The following is a 21,825-nucleotide window of genomic DNA, read 5'->3' as shown; positions in this document are numbered from 1 at the left end:
CAGCTCTGCAGGACAGGTTGGACACAGCAGACTCAGCAGCTTACTCCATGGTATCTGCTATTTCTAAGAGTAGGTGTTTTGGCTCCAAGTTTCTGGTCTCCCTCCTGAAGTAGAGTAGATATCCAGGATTTGCCATTCAAGGATCTGTCCTTCTTCTCAGAAGAAGATGGACAATAGGCTGCATAGCCTAAAAGATGCTAGGGAAACACCGAAGTCCCTTGAAATTTATACATAAGCAATAAGGAAGCAATTCCAGTCCCTAGCAGGCTCACAAATATCAGAGCTTAATACCTTGTCCCCAAGACCTGCTGATAAAAAGGAGAAGGAATTACAGGAGGCAACCATCACCCCCCTCATCACATGTGACAGAAGGATCCTTTTGACCAGTGGCTAACTCTAAATATACATTTTGACAGGCTTGTTGAGAGCAGCATACCACTGCTTGCAGATGAATCTGTCCCTATCCATACCTTTGCCAATCATCCATCCCACTTCCTCAGCACTTGGACTCACATCACATGAGGTCAGTGGCTCCTAAGCACAATTAACCTGGGATATTCCCTTCTATCTATATTAGTTTCTATCAGCCCACCCCAACCCCATCCCTCTTCAGGGGTCACTCTCAGGGCTGGTCCACACTACGGAGGGGAAATCGATCTTAGATACGCAACTTCAGCTACGTGAATAACGTAGCTGAAGTCGAATATCTAAGATCGATTACTCACCCGTCCACACCGCGCGGGATCGATGTTCGCGGCTCTCCCTGTCGATTCTGGAACTCCGTTGGGGTTGATGGAGTTCCAGAATCGATATAAGCGCGCTCGGGGATCGATATATCACGTCTAGATTAGACGCGATATATCGATCCCCGAGCAATCAATTTTAACCCGCCGATACGGCGGGTAGTCTGGACATGGCCTCATAAGATCATTCCTCAGCAGAAGTCCTCCACATGGACTCCTCCTAAGGGTCGAAATGACAGTCTAGACCTATACATTGAATGCTTCTGCCGACGTGCACACGCAAAAATTGTGGAAAAACAACATCGCTTGCCTCATAACCTAACGCAATGCCATCCACAGCCTCAGAAACCACCCTGACATTATCATCAAAGAGGCAGATAAAGGAGGTGCTGTTGTCATCATGAATAGGTCTGACTAGCAAAAGGAGGCCGCCAGACAACTCTCCAATACCAACTCTCCAATACCAAATTCTACGGGCCACTTCCCTCAGATCCCACTGAGGAATACACTAAGAAACTGCACCATCTACTCAGGACACTCTCTACACTAACACTGGGACAAATCAACATACCCCTAGAGCCCCGACCAGGGTTATTCTATCTACTACCCAAGATCCACAAACCCGGAAATCCTGGACGCCCCATCATCTCAGGCATTGGCACTCTCACTGAAGGACTGTCTGGATATCTGGACTCTCTACTCAGACCCTATGACACCAGCACTCCCAGCTATCTCCATGACACCACTGATTTCCTGAGGAAAGTACAATGCATTGGTGACCTTCCAGAAAACACCATCCTAGCCACCATGGATGCAGAGGCTCTCTACACAAACATCCCACACACAGATGGAATACAAGCTGTCAGGAACAGCATCCCTGATGATGCCACAGCACAACTGGCTGCTGAGCTCTGTGCCTTTATTCTCACACACAACTATTTCAAATTTGATGACAATCTATATCTCCAGATCAGTGGCACCGCTATGGGCACCCACATGGTCCCACAATATGCCAATATTTTTATGGCTGACCTGGAACAACGCTTCCTCAGCTCTTGTCCACTCACGCCCCTTCTCTACCTCTGCTACATTGATGACATCTTCATCATCTGGACCCATGGGAAAGAGACTCTGGAAAAATTCCACCACGATTTCAACAGCTTCCACCCCATCAACCTCAGTCTGGACCAATCTACATGGGAGGTCCACTTCCTAGACACCACGATGCAAATAAGTGATGGTCACATTAACACCACCCTATATCGAAAACCTACCAATTGCATTACATCACACGATCCATTGTCTACAGCCAAGCACTGAGGTATAACCGCATCTGCTCTAATCCCTCAGACAGAGACCAACACCTACAAATTCTCCACCAAGTATTCTCAAAACTACAATACCCGCATGAGGAAATAAGGAAACAGATCAACAGAGCCAGACGTGCACCCAGAAGCCTCCTGCTGCAAGACAAACCCAAGAAAGAAACCAACAGGACTCCTCTGGTCATCACATACAGTCCCCAGCTAAAACCCCTCCAACGCATCATTAGAGATCTATAACCCATCCTGGACAATGATCCCACACTTTCACAGGCGTTGGGTGGCAGGCCAGTCCTCGCCCACAGACAACCTGCCAACCTGAAACATATTCTCACCAGTAACTGCAAACCGCACCATAGTAACTCTAGGTCAGGAACCAATCCATGCAACAAACCTCAATGCCAACTCTGTCCACATATCTACACCAGCGACACAATCATAGGACCTAACCAGATCAGCCACACTATCAGTGGTTCATTCACCTGCACATCCACCAATGTAGTATACGCCATCATATGCCAGCAATGCCCCTCTGCTATGTACATCGGCCAAACTGGACAGTCTCTACGGAAAAGGATCAATGGACACACATCAATATACAAAAACCTGTAGGAGAACACCTCAACCTCCCAGGCCACACTATAGCACATCTTAAGGTGGCCATCCTGCAGCAAAAAAACTTCAGGACCAGACTTCAAAGAGAAACTGCTGAGCTTCAGTTCATCTGCAAATTTGACACCATCAGCTCAGGATTAAATAAAGACTGTGAATGGCTTGCCAACTACAAAACCAGTTTCTCCTCCCTTGGTTTTCACACCTGAACTGCTAGAACAGGGCCTCATCCTCCCTGATTGAACTAACCTCATTATCTCTAGCTTGCTTGCATATATATACCTGCCCCTGGAAATTTCCACAATATGCATCTGACGAAGTGGGTATTCACCCACAAAAGTTCATGCTCCAAAACGTCTGTTAGTCTATAAGGTGCCACAGGATTCTTTGCTGCTTTTACAGATCCAGACTAACACGGCTATCCCTCTGATACTTGACAGAAATGAATCGTTACTGTATGACCATCTTCTTTGGTCTAATCAACCTAGTCATATTTTTTCTCTCTGGAATATTTGTTAATGATATTATGCAAATTTTATATTTTGGGAATAACTCACCTGACAGCAAGCAAAAGCAGAGAGGGAACAGCTGTGTGGCTCCATAATGAAGGTGCTAGCTGTATACTAAATGACTGCTTTTCAAATTTCTGAAGTGGACGCACTTGCTCATTCCACCTCAGTCCCTTCTAGGACAGGAGCCTCTGATTTGTAGGCTTCCACAATATATAGTTTAATCCATTTGGTGATGGAGAACTTGGAAGCGCTGAGGTTCTGGCAGTTTGGGTGGAAGGACACGAATAAGGAGCCCAATCTTCTTGTGGATTCTGGCAGTTTGAGATAGACTTTCCACTCTCTCTTCTGACCTCCTATGACGTGCCACCGCTTTTCTATTGGATTTTGTGGTCTTGACAGAACAAAGGAAGCACAACTTCTTGGGATGTGTGAAAGGAGGAATTTACCTTAGGATGAAGGGATTCTGGCATCCTGAGCACCCACTTGTCCTCATGGAACAGGCAATAAGGCTCCTGTAGAGATAAGGCTGCCAGCTCCAACACTCACCTGGCGGATATGACAGCTACTAAAAAAACAAGTCTTAGTGGATAAATGAAAGGCCAAAACTGAAGTCAGACGCTCAAACGCATGGCTTGTCAGAGCCTTCAAAACTAGTGGTAGGTCCTATTTTTGGAAGAGTGGCCTGACCACCAGGATTAAGGAATCCGGCTATCTGTGGATTGTCTGCTAAGGAGCCCAAGGATACTGTGAATAGCACTCTGCTAAAAGAAGACACCTGATGTGCAAAGTTACTGGGCTGAAGGCCTCTGTTTATGCCTTCTTGGAGAAAGTTCAAAATAGTTGAAATTCCAGTATTTCAGGGATTTGCAATGTGCTCTTGCTGGATCTAGACTAGATACAGGAGTACACTTTGTGTCATTACTCTCCTAGATAAAAGCAATGTCTTAATGACTCTAGAGGGCAGAACGAGATTTTTTCAGTGCTTCCTTCTCAATAGACAGGCTGTTTCAGGTCTGGATGAAGAGACCCTGCAAGAGGACATCCAGTCTCCACAGAAGCTAGATGGGAGGGCCTCCAGTTTCAGCTCTACCAAGTGTGAGAACCAAGGTTTCCTCTACCAGTGAGGAGTTATCACTATTTCCATTGCCTATTCTCATTTTATTTTCTGGACCACTCTTCCCAGTAATGGATACGGTGGAAACACATAAATCAGGCCCTGCGGCCAATTGTGCAATATGACATCTGTCCCTATGGATATGGAGTCTGCCTCCCTTGTGAAGTATTTTAGCCTCTTCCAGTCATATGATTTGCTACAGATCACTTGAAAGGAGGCTCAGTGTCTGAACGATGAGATAGAAAACCTCCTGATTCAGACACCACTCAGCGTTCTTGAACCCCGTGCCTGCTAAACCAGTCTCCTTTTGGTTCAGACATTCTTCGACATGGATCGCTCTGACAGACAGCCTACTTCATTATTTATATTCCTTCCACATTAGTACTAGATTCCTTGTTCCCAATTAGTTGTTTAAATATGCAACCCAAGTCATATTTTGTGATTGAACCAGATTGTGGTTCCCACTTAGGGTGGACTGCAAGCTTTGCAGAGCTAGTTTGACTGCTCCCAGCTCTAGGAAGTTTATGCTTTGAGCTTTTTCTTCCTCGCTCCAGAGGCCTTGAGTTGTTTCAATCTCCAAGTGAGCTCCCCAGCTCTCCAGGCAGACATTGGTTGTGAGGACTGAAAGATCTGGAAGGCAGATAGGCATGCCTTTCAAGATATTGTTGTGGACTGATCAACATTATGAGGAGTTGAACACCTGTATTAGAACCCCTACTTGATTGTTCATGTGTTCTGGGAGTAGTCCCACACCTTTAGTGTAAGGCTTGAAGACTTGTGATATGTGATTGTGCCCATGGAGTGATTCCTAAGGATGATACTATGAGTCCGAGCAGTTGGAAAGTATACTGTTGTTGTAGGCCTCTTTTGGCTTTGGATCAAGAAAATAATTTTCCTGGATGAAACTAGAGAACTTTTTCTTGGCACTGATGAAGCTGTGTGCCTGGAGAAGATTCAGCATCCAAGACATGGCTCTGTTAGCTGACTGCGATAGAGTTCTGATCAGGATGTCATTCAGGAAGTGGTACAAGTGAGTTCTCTGTGACCTGAGTCTGGCTATTATCACCATCATCTTTATAAAACCCTGGAGCCCAAAGACAGATCAACAGGAGTGTTGGAACTGATAAAGTTTCCCGAGATAGGCAAACCTCATAAGTCTGTAGTGGCATGATCTGATGGGGCTATGGAGATATGTATCCACTCCAGCTTTTGAAATCCCGAAGTATCCTCAGAACAAACATGACACCAGAGAGGCCAGGATCTCCATCTGAAACTTTTGTTTTCTTCATCCACTTGTTGAGCCTTTTGATGCTGAGAATATCGCTGATAGTCCTCATGCACTTCTGTACAACGAAGATGAAGTAGAACCCAGAGAACAGTCTCTATCACTCCCATATCCTCAACGTGAGATATTCCTTCTGGATCAGATTACGTTTTATAAGTTTGCTGAGCTGGGTGATTGGATGATGACTGATAGGGTGGAATCAATCAATCCCTGGCTCACTATTTTCCTGACCCACTTGTTTCTGGTCTATGAAAACCATTCCTCCAGGAAATGGAAAATCCTGCCCCCTAGATTCAGCTTTGGGCGAACACCTATGAGATCTTTGTCATAACTGAATGTTGGGTGGCTGAGGTCCCTCAGGACTTCCCCTCTGGATCTCAATACCACTGTTTTCCCTTGCAGAATCTATCGTCGTTTACTGGTACCTCTGCAAGGACAAGAAATGAATGAGTGCATCTGTCTGACCAGTCTATATTCTTTCCTGAGGGCTCTCAGGTAGGAAAGAGAGGCACTCATTGCATTTTGCTGCATTGGGTCTGCCACATTATCCAGCTTTTCTCCAAAAAGCAAGGAGCCTGTAAACCTAGCTGATTTTAGAACCTGCTTAGGGTGAGTAACAACTCACAAGGATAGAGCCATAGATGGTGCCTGGCTGAACTGGAAACCCTGGCTCAGACTGAGAACCTCATTGCATTCCCTGAGTCATCAACTATTCAAACAATGTAGCTAGGAAGACTTTAAAGTGGAGCCAAAGTCAGGTGATCTCTGTCCTTAAGGGTTTTAACGTCTTCCAGCTAAGAGAGATGGTCCCGCAAAGGCAGGTAGCTACCAGGGACACTTGAGAGTAGCAGAGGAGGTTTCACAGCTCTTTTTTAGCATGGCCTCTATATCTCTATCCATGAGGTCCTTAAGGTAGAACTCCCCTTTTAAGGAAATAACAATATCCTTGGTAGGGACACTGCACTGGCATCATACTTCATTATCTCCGCAGCAGAGCCCTTTGGTTGTTGAATGTTATAGAACCTGAGGTTTCTCTTGTTAATAGCTTCCCCTTATCAGACTTGTTCCATTCATCCTTAATCACTTGCTCAAAGGAGAAGCAAAGTAGTACTGCAGCCTCAAGGGAGTATTTTGAGGGGAGACATTTACTCTGAGGCTTACTCGTTGAGGCCTGCTCAGATTTCAGAGGCAGATAGCTCACTTTCCTCAATGGCGATGGAGAAAGAGAAGTCAAGGACTCATCTCCTGGATTTTTTGTACTTTTACTTTCCCTTTTAGCCTTTTCAGATTTTTAACATGTTTAGCTTGCTCTGGAAATGCAGAAAACGCTGCTGTGGCTTTGGTGAGGACTTTTGTGACTGGCCTTTCTTAGGGCTTAGAGCCCTTTAGAAAGGTCTGCCTCACAGTCGTCCCCAGGTGGGCCCCATTCCTCCTGGGAGAGCGGGTACAATCTTTGCCAGAGCCCTCCTGGGTGAGTTTGCGAGAGAGGACAGCTGCTTCTTTTCCCAGGTGCTCAGGATCCACTTTAAGACTTGGGAGGTGGAGACTTGTAGCCCCGCAAACCTCCTCTCTTTGTTTTGAAGAGGTTCCCTAGGATTTATCGCGAGTCAAGTGGTCAGGGTCCTCCTCACTTCTGGAGCCCCTTCCTGCTTTGCACTGGGGTTCCTGGTCCATTTCCCCTCCGTTGGAGTTGCAGCTGCCTCAGTGGGTATAGGACCCAACCTGCCTCTCTGACCTGCAGGTGCTGGACCTACCGGAGTTAGGAACGGAAGGCTGAGTGCAGACTGGGCAAAACTCTACATCTGTTGATCCTGGGAAGGCTGCTCACATATAGTATGTCAACACTGTATTAAACAGCTGTGACTGACCCGTGTTAGCTGACTCAGGCGAGGGCTGTAGAGCTATAAAATCGATGGATCGGACTTCGGCTCAGATTGGAGCCCAGGCCTCTGAAACCCTGCAAGATGCTTTACTACAATCTAGGCGTACACTTAGGTTTGACCCGTGCTTTCTTGGCTGCTTGGTATACTTCTGAGGAGCAGAGGATCCAGCAGAGAGATGCTGCAGCAGAGGCTGAGGGAGCGTTAAATCCCAAGTTGTTAACCAACCCAGGAGGAGAAGGAATGTCGACGGGGGAAGAACATTGCTTCTGACTGCCCAAAAAACTGGGCAAAACAGTTAGAATAGAAGACGGAGGGCAGAAACAAAAGAAATTGCCACTGTCTGCTGTCTGCAGAGGGAGAGAGAACAACTGGTGGCAAGCAAGTGCTGGGATGGGGGAGGGAATCAGAACATGTGGCTACAAAATGCTGATCTTCCTCTTGAGCTGCAGGGAGAGGAGAGCAAACCATATGTCCAGAATCATAGGAGACCATAAGCTGCAGAAAAATAGAGCAATGGATTAAACCAAATGAAAGAAAACTAGCTGTCCTCTTTTAGACAAAGGATGACGAACAGCTTCTATCTGAACTTTTCTTAAGCCTCAGGAAGACATCTCTAGACATTTCAAGAATAAGGACTAATCAAACACAACCATATTTTTGCTGTGAAGCCTTTTCTGTTAAAGTATCATTAAAATATTAAATCAATCAAAATTTTTATGAAAACCATTCCAAAGACATGTAAGCAAAACCAACATACTTCTCGTTTAGTTCTGACACTTTTTGACCAACAGAGTTAAGCAGATCTTCTAGCTTCTGTTTTCTGTCTTCAGTTTTCTTTAGGTTACTAAAAATAATTTTCTACTTTATTATTGATGTAGATTCAGTTAAAAAAAATTAAAAATTAATAGAGATAGCATTTAGGACCTTCGCACCCAAAGACACAGCCTTCCTTGATTTTTTTGACCCGTAAATGTCAAAGATAGTCTCAGTTTTCACTTTAAAAAAGTTCTAGTACTGTTTATTATAAAAAACAGCCTTGAAAATGTAACCAAACACTATATTGAAAGTTTGTCACTGTGATTCTTCGTGAAGATCAGGGGTCACGCCAGCTCTCTCCCCAATACCCAGTCAGGACTGATTTTGGGGACTTTGGAATACCATGTCACAGGTCCCTCAATTTATAGTGATCCGAAGACTAATTCACTGCTGTGGCGACGCAGTAGCCATGATTGTGCTAAACCACCCTAAGATCTCTCCTAACCAGCTGCCTGCAGAGAAAGAAACTGCACCTCCCGTAAAGTAGCAGGATTTTCATTGAGATCACCTAACAGGCTATATTAGGTTTAGGTTACTACATCCAATAAAGAAATGATTATAACTATATGTGACTCTTGCATTATTTCATAGTCACAGAATTAAGGCAGAAGGGACAATGAGATCATCTAATCTGAGATTCTGTATATCAAGTGGTCCCCAACCTTTTCGTCTGGCGAGCGCCAGACAAGGACCGTAGCGGCAGTCAAGCATCCGCCGAAATGCTGCCGAATTTTGGCAGCATTTCAGCGGATGCTCGACCACCGGCGCATTTAGATGCCCCCCCCTCCGGGCGCCACAGTGGGGACCCCTGCTATATATTTATCCTTGTAATTTATACATACCTATTTCCCATCTTCTATTTGTTTATTTATATATGTCATCGTTTGCTATTGAACCAGGATGCACTTTGGGGCAAAGTTATATGCTATCACTGTACAGTATCACTTTTAAAAAATATTTAATTAATAACACTACAGGTATCTTTGGAATGCAGAACAATTGCAGAGTAAAATGCATTTTACTCACGCTTCCAATCCTGCCTGTTCTTTTTCCAGAGGCTGAATTCGTTCAAGACATAGGAATACTGGACATTTGCCTTAACCCAAGCTGCAAGTGGAGCAGGCAGCAATACTAGCTCGTTTAGGCATCTGAAAAGAAAAATCATACAAATTATAAAAAGGTCCTTACTGAATTTCACACACAAGAGAAACTGCAAAGTGGACTTTGAGGATAAGTCTCCAGGGAGGGGACTCCAATTATTAGGAAGAGACTGGTAACAGTTATGGGGGAATTCAATCATTAGAAACACAGATAGCTGGGTTGCGATGATCGAGAGAACCGCATGGCGACTTGCCTGCCCAGTGTAAAGTTAGGGTTCTCTCAAGACATCTAGATAGATTTATGTGTAGCGCTGGGGAGGAGCCACTCACCATGGTACATGTAGGTACCAATGATATAGAGAAGGACAGGAGAGAGTCCTGAAGGCCAAATTTAGGCTGCCAGGTAATAGACTGAAATCCAGGGCCTCCATGGAAGCATTCTCTGAAATGCTTTCAGTTCCACGTGCAGGGCCAGTTAATAGGCAGAACGGCAGGTCATCAATGCGTGGATGAGATGATGGTATAAGGAAGAGGGGTTTAGATTATTAAGAACTGGGGAAACTTTTGTGGAAGGGGGAAGCCTATACAGGAAGGATGGGCTCCACCTAAACAAAATGAAACTAGGTTGCTGGCACTTAAAATTAGAAAGGTCATGGAGGCAGTTTTTAAAACTAAGGACTGGGGGGAAACTGACAGGTATTGAGCAGCAAGTGGTTTGGACAGACGCATCCCCTAGGGAGGATCTTCTATTAAGGGAGATTCTGTATGTCCTAGTAAAGAGGAGAGAATGGAAGATGATAAAATACAGACAGAACCTGATGAGAAACAGTCAAATGAAAAAAGAACTCATTCAATTCAGATAGCTAAAAAGTTAAGTTTTAAAATGCTTATATATAAATACTAGAAGTCTAAATAATAAGATGGGTGAAACCAGAGTGCCTCGTATTAAATGAGGATATTGACATAATAGGCATCACAGAAACTTGGTGAAATGAGGATAATCAATAGGACACAATAATACAGGGTACAAAATATATCGGAAGGACAGAACACGTTGTGCCGATCAGGGAGTGGCCTATATGTGAAAGAAAGCATAGAATCAAATGAAGTAAAAAGCTTAAATGAACCAAACTGTACCACCGAACTATATGGTAGGAATTCCATCCTCTACTAATAAGAACATAGCAGTAGGGATATATTACCAACAACATGACCAGGATGGTGACAGTGACTATGAAATGCTCAGGGAGATTAAAGAGGTTATAAAAACACAAAACTCAATAATAATGGGGGATTTCAACTACCCCCATATTGACTGGGTACATGTAACCTCAGGACAAGATGCAGAAATAAAGTTTTTTGACACCTTAAATGACTGTTTCTTGGAGCAGCTAGTCCTGGAATCCACAAGAGGAGAGGCAATTCTTGATTTAGTCCTAAGTGGAGCATAGGATCTGGTCCAAGAAATGAATATAGCTGGACCACTTGGTAATAGTGACCATAATATAATGAAATTTAACGTCCCTGTGGTGTGGAAAACACCACAGCAGCCCAACACGGTAGCATTTAATTTCAGAAAGGCAGACTACACAAAAAAACGAGGAAGTAGTTAAACTGAAATTAAAAGGCACAGTGCCAAAAATGAAAGCTCTGCAAGCTGCACGGAAACTTTTTAAATACAAGATAATAGAGGCTCAACTTAAATGTATACCCCAATTAAAAAAAAACAGTAAGAGAACCAAAAAAGTGCCACCCGGCTAGCCAACAAAGTAGAAGAAGCAGTGAGAGATAAAAAGGCATCCTTAAAATGTGCAAGTTAAATCCTAGTGAGGAAAATAGAAAGGAGCATAAATTCTGGCAAATGAAGTGTAAAAATATAATTAGGAAGTCCAAAACAGATTATGAAGAACAGCTAACCAGAGACTCAAAAAGTACTAGCAAATTTAAAAAAAAAAAAAAAATCAGAAACAAAAAGCCTGCTAAACAACCAGTTGGGACACTGGATGATCAAAAGATGCTAAAGCAGAGGTGCGCAAACTACGGCCCGCGGGACCCTCCTGCCTGGCCCCTGAGATCTTGGTCCAGGATGCTAGTCCCAGGCCCCTCCCTGCTGTTCCCCCTCCCTCACAGCCTCAGCGTGCCGTGCCGCTGGGACAATGCTCTGGGCAGCTGGGCACCGCAGCTTCAGAGCCTAGCCTGACCCAGTGTTCTGTGCTGCGGTGTGGCGTGGCTGGCTCCAGCCAGGAGGTGCAGATGTAGCGCCACCAGCTATCGGTTCTTCCAGGCAGTGCGCTAAGGGGGCAGGAAGCAGGGAGGGTTGGATAGAAGGGAGGGGAGTTTGGGGTGTGGATAGGGGTTGGGGCGGTCAGAGGGCAAGGAACAGGGGGGTTGAATGGGGGCATGGGTCCCAGGGGCGCTCAGGAAGGAGTAGGGCATTGGATGGGTTGGCGGAGTAAGTCGCAGAGGCAATGACTCTGGGGGTGGTCAGGGGACAGGGAATGGGGGGGTGTATAGACAGCAAGGGAGTTTGGGGTGGTGGTCAGGGGGAAGGAGTGTGGAGAGGGGTCGGGGCGGTCAGAGGTGGGGAACAGGGGTTCAATGGGTGCAAGGGTTCCAGGGGCAGTCCAGGAAGGACAGGGGGTTGGATGGGACCATGAGGGCGGTCAGGGGGTGGTGTTCCATAGGCGGTCAGGGGACAGGGAGCAGGGGGAGGTGGATGGGGCGGAGAGTCCCAAGGGGGCCGTCACGAGGCAAGAAGCAGGGGAGCGGATGAATTGGGGGGCGGGGCCAGGCCACACCTGACTGTTTGGGGAGGCACAGCCTCCCCTAACCGGCCCTCCTTCCAATTTCCAAAACCTGATGTGGCCCTCAGGCCAAAAAGTTTGCCTGCCCTTGTGCTAAAGGAGCACTCTATGACACTAGGCCCTTGCAGAGAAACTAAATGAATTCTTTTAATCGATCTTCCTGGCTGAGTTCTGCAGGAACTTCCCAAACCTGAGCCATTCATTTTAAGTGACAATCTGAGGAACTGTCCAATATTGAGGTGACATTATAGGAGGGTTTTGGAACAAATTGATAAATTAAACAGTAATTAGTCACCCGAACCAAATGGTATTCACCCAAGAGTTCTGAAGGAATGGAGGGAGAGATAGCTCAGTGGTTTGAGCATTGCCTGCTAAACCCTGAGTTGCAAGTTCAATCCTTGAGGGGGGCCCACTTAGGGATCTGGGGCAAAAATTGGTCCTGTTAGTAAAGGCAGGGGGCTGGACTCAATTGACTTTCAAGGTCCCTTCCAGTTCTAGGAGATCGGTATATCCTCCACTTATTTAATTTTTTTTAATTTTTCAAATGTGAAACTGCAGAACTACTACTGTCAGTTGTAACCTATCATTTAAATCAGCTTCTGTAACAAATGACTGGAGGATAGCTAGTGGGACACAAATTTTAAAAGGGTCTGACAGTAAGCCTGACTTCAGTACTGGGCAAACTGTTGAAACTAAGAACAGAACTGTCAAACACACAGATGAACATAATTGTTGGGGAAGAGTCAACATGGTTTTTTAAAGGGAAATCATGTCTCACCAATGTACTAGAATTCTTTGAGGGGGTCAACAAGCATGTGGACAAAAGGATGGTGAGGCAACAGGGGCAGAAATCAGTAGAGCCTCCTCTGCCAAATTTTCTCTCTCTGTTTCTACTGATAGCCTTCCCCTCTCTTAGTAGAATTCTCCACTGGCTACCTCCTATCAGTTTAAGTCCACTTTGCACTGTGTCCGTAGCACACAATGATCCTGGTGGACCACAGAAGTTAGTCCTTTTTTTTTAACGTAATGGAATAAGAGAGTTACCTTTGGATCAAAAGATGTCTTGTTTTTAGACAGCAGTTCTTCTACACTCTCTCGTATTTCCTTTGGAATGTTACGGGCATCAAAGGTTGCAATGTCTTCTCTCACTCCTCTTTTGGCAAGGAAACTGCAAATAGTATGAAATAATTAAATGACAAAGCATTGATAAAACAAAGTTACTCAGTATACAGTAACTGGAGTTTGAGATGAGTTGTCCATGGGCATATTCCACTGATGGTACGCATGCACCCTTGTGTGTCAGAGATCAGTGTCTTTTGGCCAGCAGTAGCTAGAGAGAGTATATACGCTCTTCAGTTCTCATGCTCTGCTGCAAGGGCATATACGGTGGACCTTTCCATTTTACGGATTCTGGGCTCCAACGTCTGGCCGCTGACCCCTGTTCTAACCATTAGAGATGAGTCCTGCTCCACTAGGCACAACTGCCCATGTCCGGTCACTTGACGGTTGATGCACCAGTTCCAGAATATGACTGCTTTCTGGCAGAGTGGAGAAAATCTGGTACTGCCTTGTTTGTTGATGTAAACATAGAGGTCATGTTTTTGTCATGATTTGAAACTGACTGTTCTGTTGTTAGGTGGAGAAAGGACTTGCAGGCCTTCTGTACAGCTCTGAGCTCTAGGTGATTGATGTACATTCTCCTCTTTCTCAGAGACCATAGACTCTGTGTCATTAGTTTGTCTATATGAGTGCCCCATCCCTGTAGGGATACATCTGTGACAATAGTCTTGGATGGTAGGGATGCTATAAAGGAAACTCCTCTGCATGCACCCTATCCATCTCAGTGAGGATAGGACCAATAGAAGGATGACGAGAGGTGTGTCCAGTGATATCTGGAAGGTGTGAAAACTAACTTCAACAGCCTTGCAAGCAGCAGAGTTGAAGTCTGGCATGCGGCCTCACAAATGTTCAGGTGGCCATTTGACATAGGAAGGCAAATCATGACCATAGATCAGCATTGGGGTTTCTTTCTAGTTGAAGAATTAGGGAAGCAGGCCTTGGACATGGAGGAGTCCAGGAACACGACAATGAATTCAGTCCTTGGAACTGGATGGAGAACCCCTGAGTTATCCATAAAGAGCTATATATTATCTATTCTTCATTGTTAAGAATAAAATTCTTTTACTTCTAGAAGATCATTAAAAACTCATCCAAACCTTTTGAGAGAGTAGAACAGAAATTATTTCCGTTATATATTGCTGTATTAATGCTTTAAATAAAATCCTCAACTTACCTCTTCATGCTCACCCATGTGTATCAAAAATCCCCATCAGTCGTAAAACACCCTCTAGTATATCTCTGATTATGTCAGGTGCATTCGTAGTGACCGGATTCTGACAAAGACTCTGCTTTATATTTCCAACTGCTAATTTAGTTTCATTAACCAGTGGCTACAAAAAAAAATAAAAAAAAAAACAGTTACCTTTTCCGTAAGTGGTGTTCTTCGAGATGTGTTGCTCATGTCTATTCTACAATAGGTGGCGTGCTCACCACGTGCACTGGTGCCGGAAGTTTTTCCTCTAGCAGTACCCGTAGGGTAGGGGTCCCCCGCAACCCCTGGAGTGGTGCCTGCCTGGTGCGGTATAAGGGGAGCTGCATGCTCCCCTTATACCTAAGTTTCTTCTTGCCAGACAACTCCAACAGCAGGGAAGGAGAGTGGGATGTGGAATAGATATGAGCAACACATCTAGAAGAACACCAGTTAAAAAAAGGTAACTGTTTTTTCTTGTTCGAGTGACTGCTCATGTGTATTCCACAATAGACAATTCAAAGCTATACCTGTCAGAGGTGGGTAGGAGTTCACAAGTTCCCAGGACGGAGGACAGCCCTGCTGAACCCGGCGTCATCCCTGATTTGGGAGATGATCGCATAGTGCAAGGTGAATGTGTGAATCAATGACCACATTGGAGCCCTGCAAATGTCCTGGATGGGGACATAGGGCCATGAAGGCATCCGACGAGCCCTGTGCCCAGGTCGAGTGTGCCCTCATAATGGGTGGCGGAGAACGCCTGCCAGCTCATAACAGGAACGGATGCACAAAGTGATCTTATTGGAAAGGTGCTGAGTGGAAATCGGCTGGCCCCTTGCGCGCTCAGCCGAGGAGACAAACAGTTGTGAGGACTTTCTGAACAGCTTAATCTGCTCAAGGTAGAAAGCCAGAGCCCCCTCCATGTAGAGCATGTGGAGGTGGCATTCCTCACTGGATGCATGAGGGCTTGGTGCAGAGGATGGGTAGAAAAATGTCCTGACCCATGTGTAAAAGCAGCAAAGAATCCTGTGGCACCTTATAGACTAATAGACGTATTGGAGCATGAGCTTTCTTGGGTGAATACCCACTTCGTCAGATGCATGTAGTGGAAATTTCCAGGGGCAGGTATATATATGCAAGCAAGCTAGAGATAATGAGGTTAGGTTCAATCAGGGAGGATGAGGCCCTGTTCTAGCAGCTGAGGTGTGAAAACCAAGGGAAGAGAAACTGGTTTTGTAGTTGACAAGCCATTCACAGTCTTTGTTTAATCCTGAGCTGATGGTGTCAAATTTGCAGATGAACTGAAGCTCAGCAGTTTCTCTTGAAGTCTGGTCCTGAAGTTTTTTTTGCTGCAGGATGGTCACCTTAAGGTCTGCTATAGTGTGGCCAGGGAGGTTGAAGTGTTCTCCTACAGGTTTTTGTATATTGCCATTCCTAATATCTGATTTGTGTCCATTGATCCTTTTCCGTAGAGACTGTCCAGTTTGGCCGATGTACATAGCAGAGGGGCATTGCTGGCATATGATGGCATACATTAATTGGTGGACGTGCAGTGACCAGTAACTGCACACTGCACCATAGTAACTCTAGCTCAGGAACCAATCCATGCAACAAACCTCGAAGCCAACTCTGCCCACACCAGCGACACCATCACAGGACCTAACCAGATCGGCCACACCATCACCGGTTCATTCACCTGCACGTCCTCCCTGATTGAACTAACCTCATTATCTCTAGCTTGCTTGCATATATATACCTACCCCTGGAAATTTCCACTACATGCATCTGACAAAGTGGGTATTCAGCCACGAAAGCTCATGCTCCAAAACGTCTGTTAGTCTATAAGGTGCCACAGGATTCTTTGCTGCTTTTACAGATCCAGACTAACACGGCTACCGCTCTGACATCTGACCCATGTGGTAAGTGGATTCCACCTTCGGAGGAATGCGGGGTGTGGGCGGAGCTGGACCTCGTCCTTATGAAAGACTGCGTATGGGGTTCAGAGGTCAGGGCCCTGAGCTCTGAGACTCATCTGGCTGATGTGATAGCAACCAGGAAGGCTACCTTCCACGGAGAGGTGAGACCAGGAGCACCATGGCCAGTGGTTCAATCGGCAGCCCCGTGAGACGAGCCAACACCAGGTTGGAACCAGGGGTCTAGAATACGGGAAAAGATGGTCCTAGACCCTTAAGGGGTCATAATATGGGAAAAACACCATGTTTCCTTGCATCGGGCGGGATGGCCAGCCAATATGGCTGCCAGAAGCACCCTTGACGGATGAGAGAGGCCAGGCCCTGAGCCATCAGATGGAGGAGGTAATCAAGGATAAGATGAATTGGGGCAGTCACCGGGAGAGACACCCTGGTCTACCACTTCACCGAGAAAACCGGGACAACTTCACCAAATAAGCGCAGCAAATAGAGGGCCATCTACTTTTGAGGAGGATGCGCTGAACTTGCTCTGAGCATGTTTTTTCCTCTTCACCTAACCACTGAGCAGCCACGCTGTAAGGTGAAGAGCCACCAGGTTGGGATGGAGGAGGCGGCCCCTAGTCCTGTGAGAGCAGATCTGGGGGAAGCGGCAACGCCCATGGCAGAGCTATCACCAAGCCTCCCGTATCAATACTGCCTGGCCACCGCCCGGGCAATCAGGAGGAACTCAGGACCTGTCTGTCTTTATCTTCTCCAGGACCCTGCTCATTAGATGGAATGAGGGTAAGGCGTAGAAAAGCTGGCCTGACCAGGTCAGGAGAAAGGCAATGGAGATAGCACCCCTCCCCTGGACCAGAACCGAGGGCATCACCAGTTCTGCCAAGTCACGAATAGGTCCACCTAAGGAGTTCCCCACCTTTGAGAGAGCCGGTGGGCCACTTCCAGGTGTGCATGATAAGGGCGTGGTACTGAGGACAAGCATCTCACTGACTCCTTTGTCAGGGGTCTGAGAGGGAGACCAACAGTGCTTCTGAAGCTCCAGCTACCGAGCAAGCTCCCACTGGGGGCTGCGCCAGAGGCCATGGTGCCCACTGGTACCACTGGGCCGGCCATGACACTCAGTGCCACTGCACCTGCTGTGGCACCAGCAGGGCTGGCTGCCCTTGTTGACCACTCTGGCCCGTCCAAGGACAGCTACAAATGGAGATTGGGTTGGCATAGGATCCGCTGCTGTCTCTCTCGACTGGGAAGAGCAGTGGTGCCAGGATCTGTGATGGTCACAGGATCACGATCTCGATGTGGAAGACCGGTACTGACGCAATAGCTGCTCCACAAATGGCCTCAAAGGGCGGACACACAACGGTGAGGTGACGGCGATTGATGCTTCTGGCTGGAGTGCTTTGGCAGCAACTTGGAGCAGGAGCCCGAGTGGGAATGGCATCGACAACTGTGCCATGAATGACTGCAGTACCCTCTCCAGGATGAGGACCAACGACAATGTCCACTGTGGTCCCCATCAATGTCCGCTCTCTGAGGGAGGACCAGTGCCGTGCTTCCCGGCTGGACATAACCCAGCCTGAGAGTCTGGTCAGCATCCAGGTGATCCACATGGGACCTCTGCCCCAGCAGACACAGGGCAGTGACTGGCATCGGGAATGTTCCCTCGACCAAGACTGTACCGAGCCAGGTACGACTGTGGAGATCCCAGCGGAGGCTTGCCTCTGGAGCATGGGGCCGGCATAGGCGGCACTCCAGGCACCAGCATGGACAAGACATGGTGGGCTGCTGGAGGGTTTCAGTCATTGACGACACCCGGAGAGGCCTGTTCTTAGAAGGGCCGGGCTTCTCCACTCTACATGAGTTGGAAGGCTAGGGCCCAGTGAGGATGGAAGATTGCTCACATAGCCTAGCCTCTGTCCCAAACCTCCCTCGGTGCTGCAGCGAAGAGGGAGTCTTTCCTGGCCCTCTTGGCAGGCCCTGTGAATGGGGGAGCGGTGCCGATTGGTCGATGGCACCGAGAGATCGCCACATACTGACACTGCAGTGCCCAGTACCAGCTCGGAGCGGCGTGCCAGGGTTGGGGTCAGCGCCGACATCCATCAGAATGTCTCGGAGCCTAATGTCCCTTTCTCTTTCGCTCTTATGGGTTTTCTCCCAAGCAGCGCAAACAGTCAGTGTGCTAATTGCTTCTTGGCATAGAACACTGACAAGAACCACAGGACTTAAATCCTAGGGCTCGAGGCATGCCCCAGCCCAGGCTCACTGACTAACTAAACTAACTACTCTAACTAACTACAGGTATTAAACAAACAAACAGTTCTGGGGATGAGCTGCAGCAAAGCTGGAGCAGAGCAGTTCCGACGTATCTTCACTGGTGGCAAGAAGGAACTGAGGGTGGGGGAGCTCCCCTTATATCGCGCCGGACACGTACCACTCCAGGGTTGTGGAGGGCACTCCCCCTGCTATGGGTACTGCTAGAGGAAAAACTTCTGGCAACAGTGAACGTGGCGAGCACGCACACCTGTGTGTGGAATACACATGAGCAATCACTCAAAGAAGAATAACTGTTTTATAAACAGGAGACAACAGAACATTTATGTCCTCTCAGTTTTCACACAAAACTGGCTTTATGTTTCACTTTTAGCATTTTATTTTCTTCATTACATCCAACTTATCTTTTAAATTTGTATTAACTTCTCAAAGTTTAATTTTAAAAAGGTGAAGTAAGCAGGTATTTACCTATGGCAAAAATTTACTTTCATGCTACACTGTACAGTATAATCCTGACATTCTCTTAATTTTTATTCAGCACAATCATCCAAAAATATTGTAACATTGAAACATTTTACTCATATTTTTTATCTCTTTTCCTGTTGGATGCTTCAGATTTATAAAGAATACATAATAAATCTTATTAAGGAAGTTCTACACACCATGGGCCAAATTAAGGCTGTCTTTGTGTAAGCACATGGGATTGAAGCCTTCTCTTCATATGCAGCTGCATCTGAGGGTAAGTACCAGCCACAGTTGCAGCCCTCATGCACTGAGCCATAAAGCGAGCAATAAATACTTCTCCAAACCCACTTAAAGCAGTAGGTAAGCACAAGGGCAGCAACTGAGGGCATGCTTTGGCCTGAGAAATCTTCATTGTGATAGACAGAAAATAAGGTTTCAGAGTAGCAGCCATATTAGTCTGTATCTGCAAAAGAAACAGGAGTACTTGTGGCACTTTAGAGACTAACAAATTTATTTGAACATAAGCTTTCGTGGGCTACAGCCCACTTCTTCGGATGCATAGAATGGAACATATATTGAGCAGATATATATACACATACTGAGAGCATGAAAAGGTGGGAGTTGTCTTACCAACTCTGAGAGGCCAATTAAGTAAGAGAAAAAACTTTTGAAATGATAATCAAGATAGCCCAGTACAGAGAGTTTGATAAGAAGTGTGAGAATACTTACAAGGGGACATAGATTCAATATTTGTAATGGCTCTCAGCCATTCCCAGTCCCTATTCAAGCCTAAATTGATTGTATCTAGTTTGCATATCAATTCAGCTCAGCAGTTTCTCGTTGGGGTCTGTTTTTGAAGCTTTTCTGTTGCCAAAATTGCCAGCTTGAGTTCCCAAATCCCAGGACTGACTGCCAGGGCTGGCAATTAGAGTATCCTGAACATATTTTTAATATAAATCATTGAGCGAGAAATAAATATGAAATCCTATGGTGATTTTTTTTCAAATCTCGCAGATCAAACTGCAAGTCAAAGTCAATAGGATCAGTTTTTATCTATTCATTTCCTTAGCAGTTCTCACCCTGAACCTCTTTTAGTTCATCTTCAATTTTCTTTTTCTTTCTTCAATTTTTACACTTCTTCTGCTATCTTGTGTTTAATTTTTTCCATTTCTGTCTTTTGCTCACTGGCATCCTGTTAGAAGAGAGATTATTCATGAGGGATATTTTATACTTTATTTTCCAAACTGACTATGTGGTATTATCATACTTTTGATACTCACGTTTCTTTAAATCATTTTAATTTTAAAATACATTTTAATTTGTTATAGTATTGTTCATACTAAAGTACTAAAAAAGACCTTGACACCGAATTACTGTTAGGATAGCCCTGATTCAGGAAGGCACTTAAGCATGTTAACTTTAACCGTGTTTAAGTCTCATTTGACTTCAATGGGCCTTAAGCATGAACTTAACTGCTTTCCTGAAAATAGGAACACTTGCCGGAACTGGAGCCCTTTGTAAGGGTAATACACATATTTCTTCAACAGGCCAGTAAGGAAAAAAGAGAGAGATTATTATGTTATGTTTATTTTACAAACATTTGAGAAGCGCCTCAGATACTATGGTTGTGGACAACATATAAATAGATATGACTAAATTAAGGACGTGTATTTTCTAACCTGGACATCATGCTCGATTTTGGACCTGTCTCTAGCTCCTCACATCCAGGCTATGTCTAAATCTTGCCAAATCTTTCTGCATAACATCTCTATGGATAAGCCTTTCCTATCCATCCAAAGACCTAAACTCTCACACACGCTTCAATCATCTTGCATCTCAATTAATGCACATCTTTTTTCTCTAGCCTTGGACAAATCAATCCTGTCCTGCACATGTTTATTCAGAATGTTGCTGCAAAGATGATTTTCACAATCTGCTGCTTTGACCACATCACTTCTCTCTTTGCATCCTTTCCACTGGCTCTGACTTCTCTACCATATCAAACATAAGCTACTTGTCTTCACGTTTCAAAGACCACCATGACACATTCATAGGCGGCGAGTTCCATACCCACGTGGTGCTCGGGCACCAGCAATATTCAGAGCCTGGGGCCCAGCTCCACAAATATTTAGGACTGGGGTGGGAGACCCAGTCCCACCTGCGGCCCCCCCCACCTTCCCCGAGTGTCTTGGGCCCCGACTTGCTGCCTTCACACCCCACGCTCACCTTTCTCGGACTCCAGAGCAGAGAGGCACTGACACCCTGTCTCTTCAGGGCAGCTCCATGTTGCCTTCCTGAAGCAACTGCTTCTGCAGGGTCCTAGTGCCCCCCATATCACTGCCAGGGCAGACTGACTGAGGGTATGTCTACATCTACAATTTTGTAGTGCTGGTTGTTACAGCTGTATTAGTACAGCTGTATAGGTCCAGCGCTGCAGAGTGGTCACACTTACAGCAACCAGCGCTGCAAGTGGTGTTAGATGTGGTCACACTGCAGCGCTGTTGGGAAGCTTCAAGGGGGGTTCGGGGAACGCGAGAGCAAACCGCGGGAAAGCAGGTCTCCTTCCCCGGTTTTGCTCCAGTGTTCCCCGAATCCCGAGCAAGCAGGTCTCCTTCCCCGCGGTTTGCTCTCGCGTTCCCCGAACCCCTGAGCAAGCAGA

At 46.0% G+C, this 21,825-nt stretch overlaps 1 protein-coding gene across 1 annotated transcript in view; it reads right to left on the bottom strand.

Annotated features, from left to right (window-relative positions):
- The window catches only part of DYNC2H1 (dynein cytoplasmic 2 heavy chain 1), a 362,438-nt gene that overhangs the window by 224,339 nt on the left and 116,274 nt on the right, over nucleotides 1-21,825 (bottom strand). Inside the window, 9 exon segments of the mRNA XM_030560509.1 lie at nucleotides 8,229-8,315; nucleotides 9,314-9,362; nucleotides 9,365-9,407; nucleotides 9,409-9,435; nucleotides 13,236-13,359; nucleotides 14,485-14,503; nucleotides 14,506-14,641; nucleotides 20,247-20,286; nucleotides 20,288-20,358. Coding sequence (XP_030416369.1) covers nucleotides 8,229-8,315; nucleotides 9,314-9,362; nucleotides 9,365-9,407; nucleotides 9,409-9,435; nucleotides 13,236-13,359; nucleotides 14,485-14,503; nucleotides 14,506-14,641; nucleotides 20,247-20,286; nucleotides 20,288-20,358 — 596 coding nt within the window.

This window comes from Gopherus evgoodei, chromosome 1 (assembly GCF_007399415.2).
Source record: "Gopherus evgoodei ecotype Sinaloan lineage chromosome 1, rGopEvg1_v1.p, whole genome shotgun sequence".
In the NCBI taxonomy this organism is placed as follows: Eukaryota; Metazoa; Chordata; order Testudines; family Testudinidae; genus Gopherus; species Gopherus evgoodei.
The sequence above is the reverse complement of the archived record's forward strand: the minus strand, read 5'-3'. Positions and strand labels throughout refer to the sequence as shown.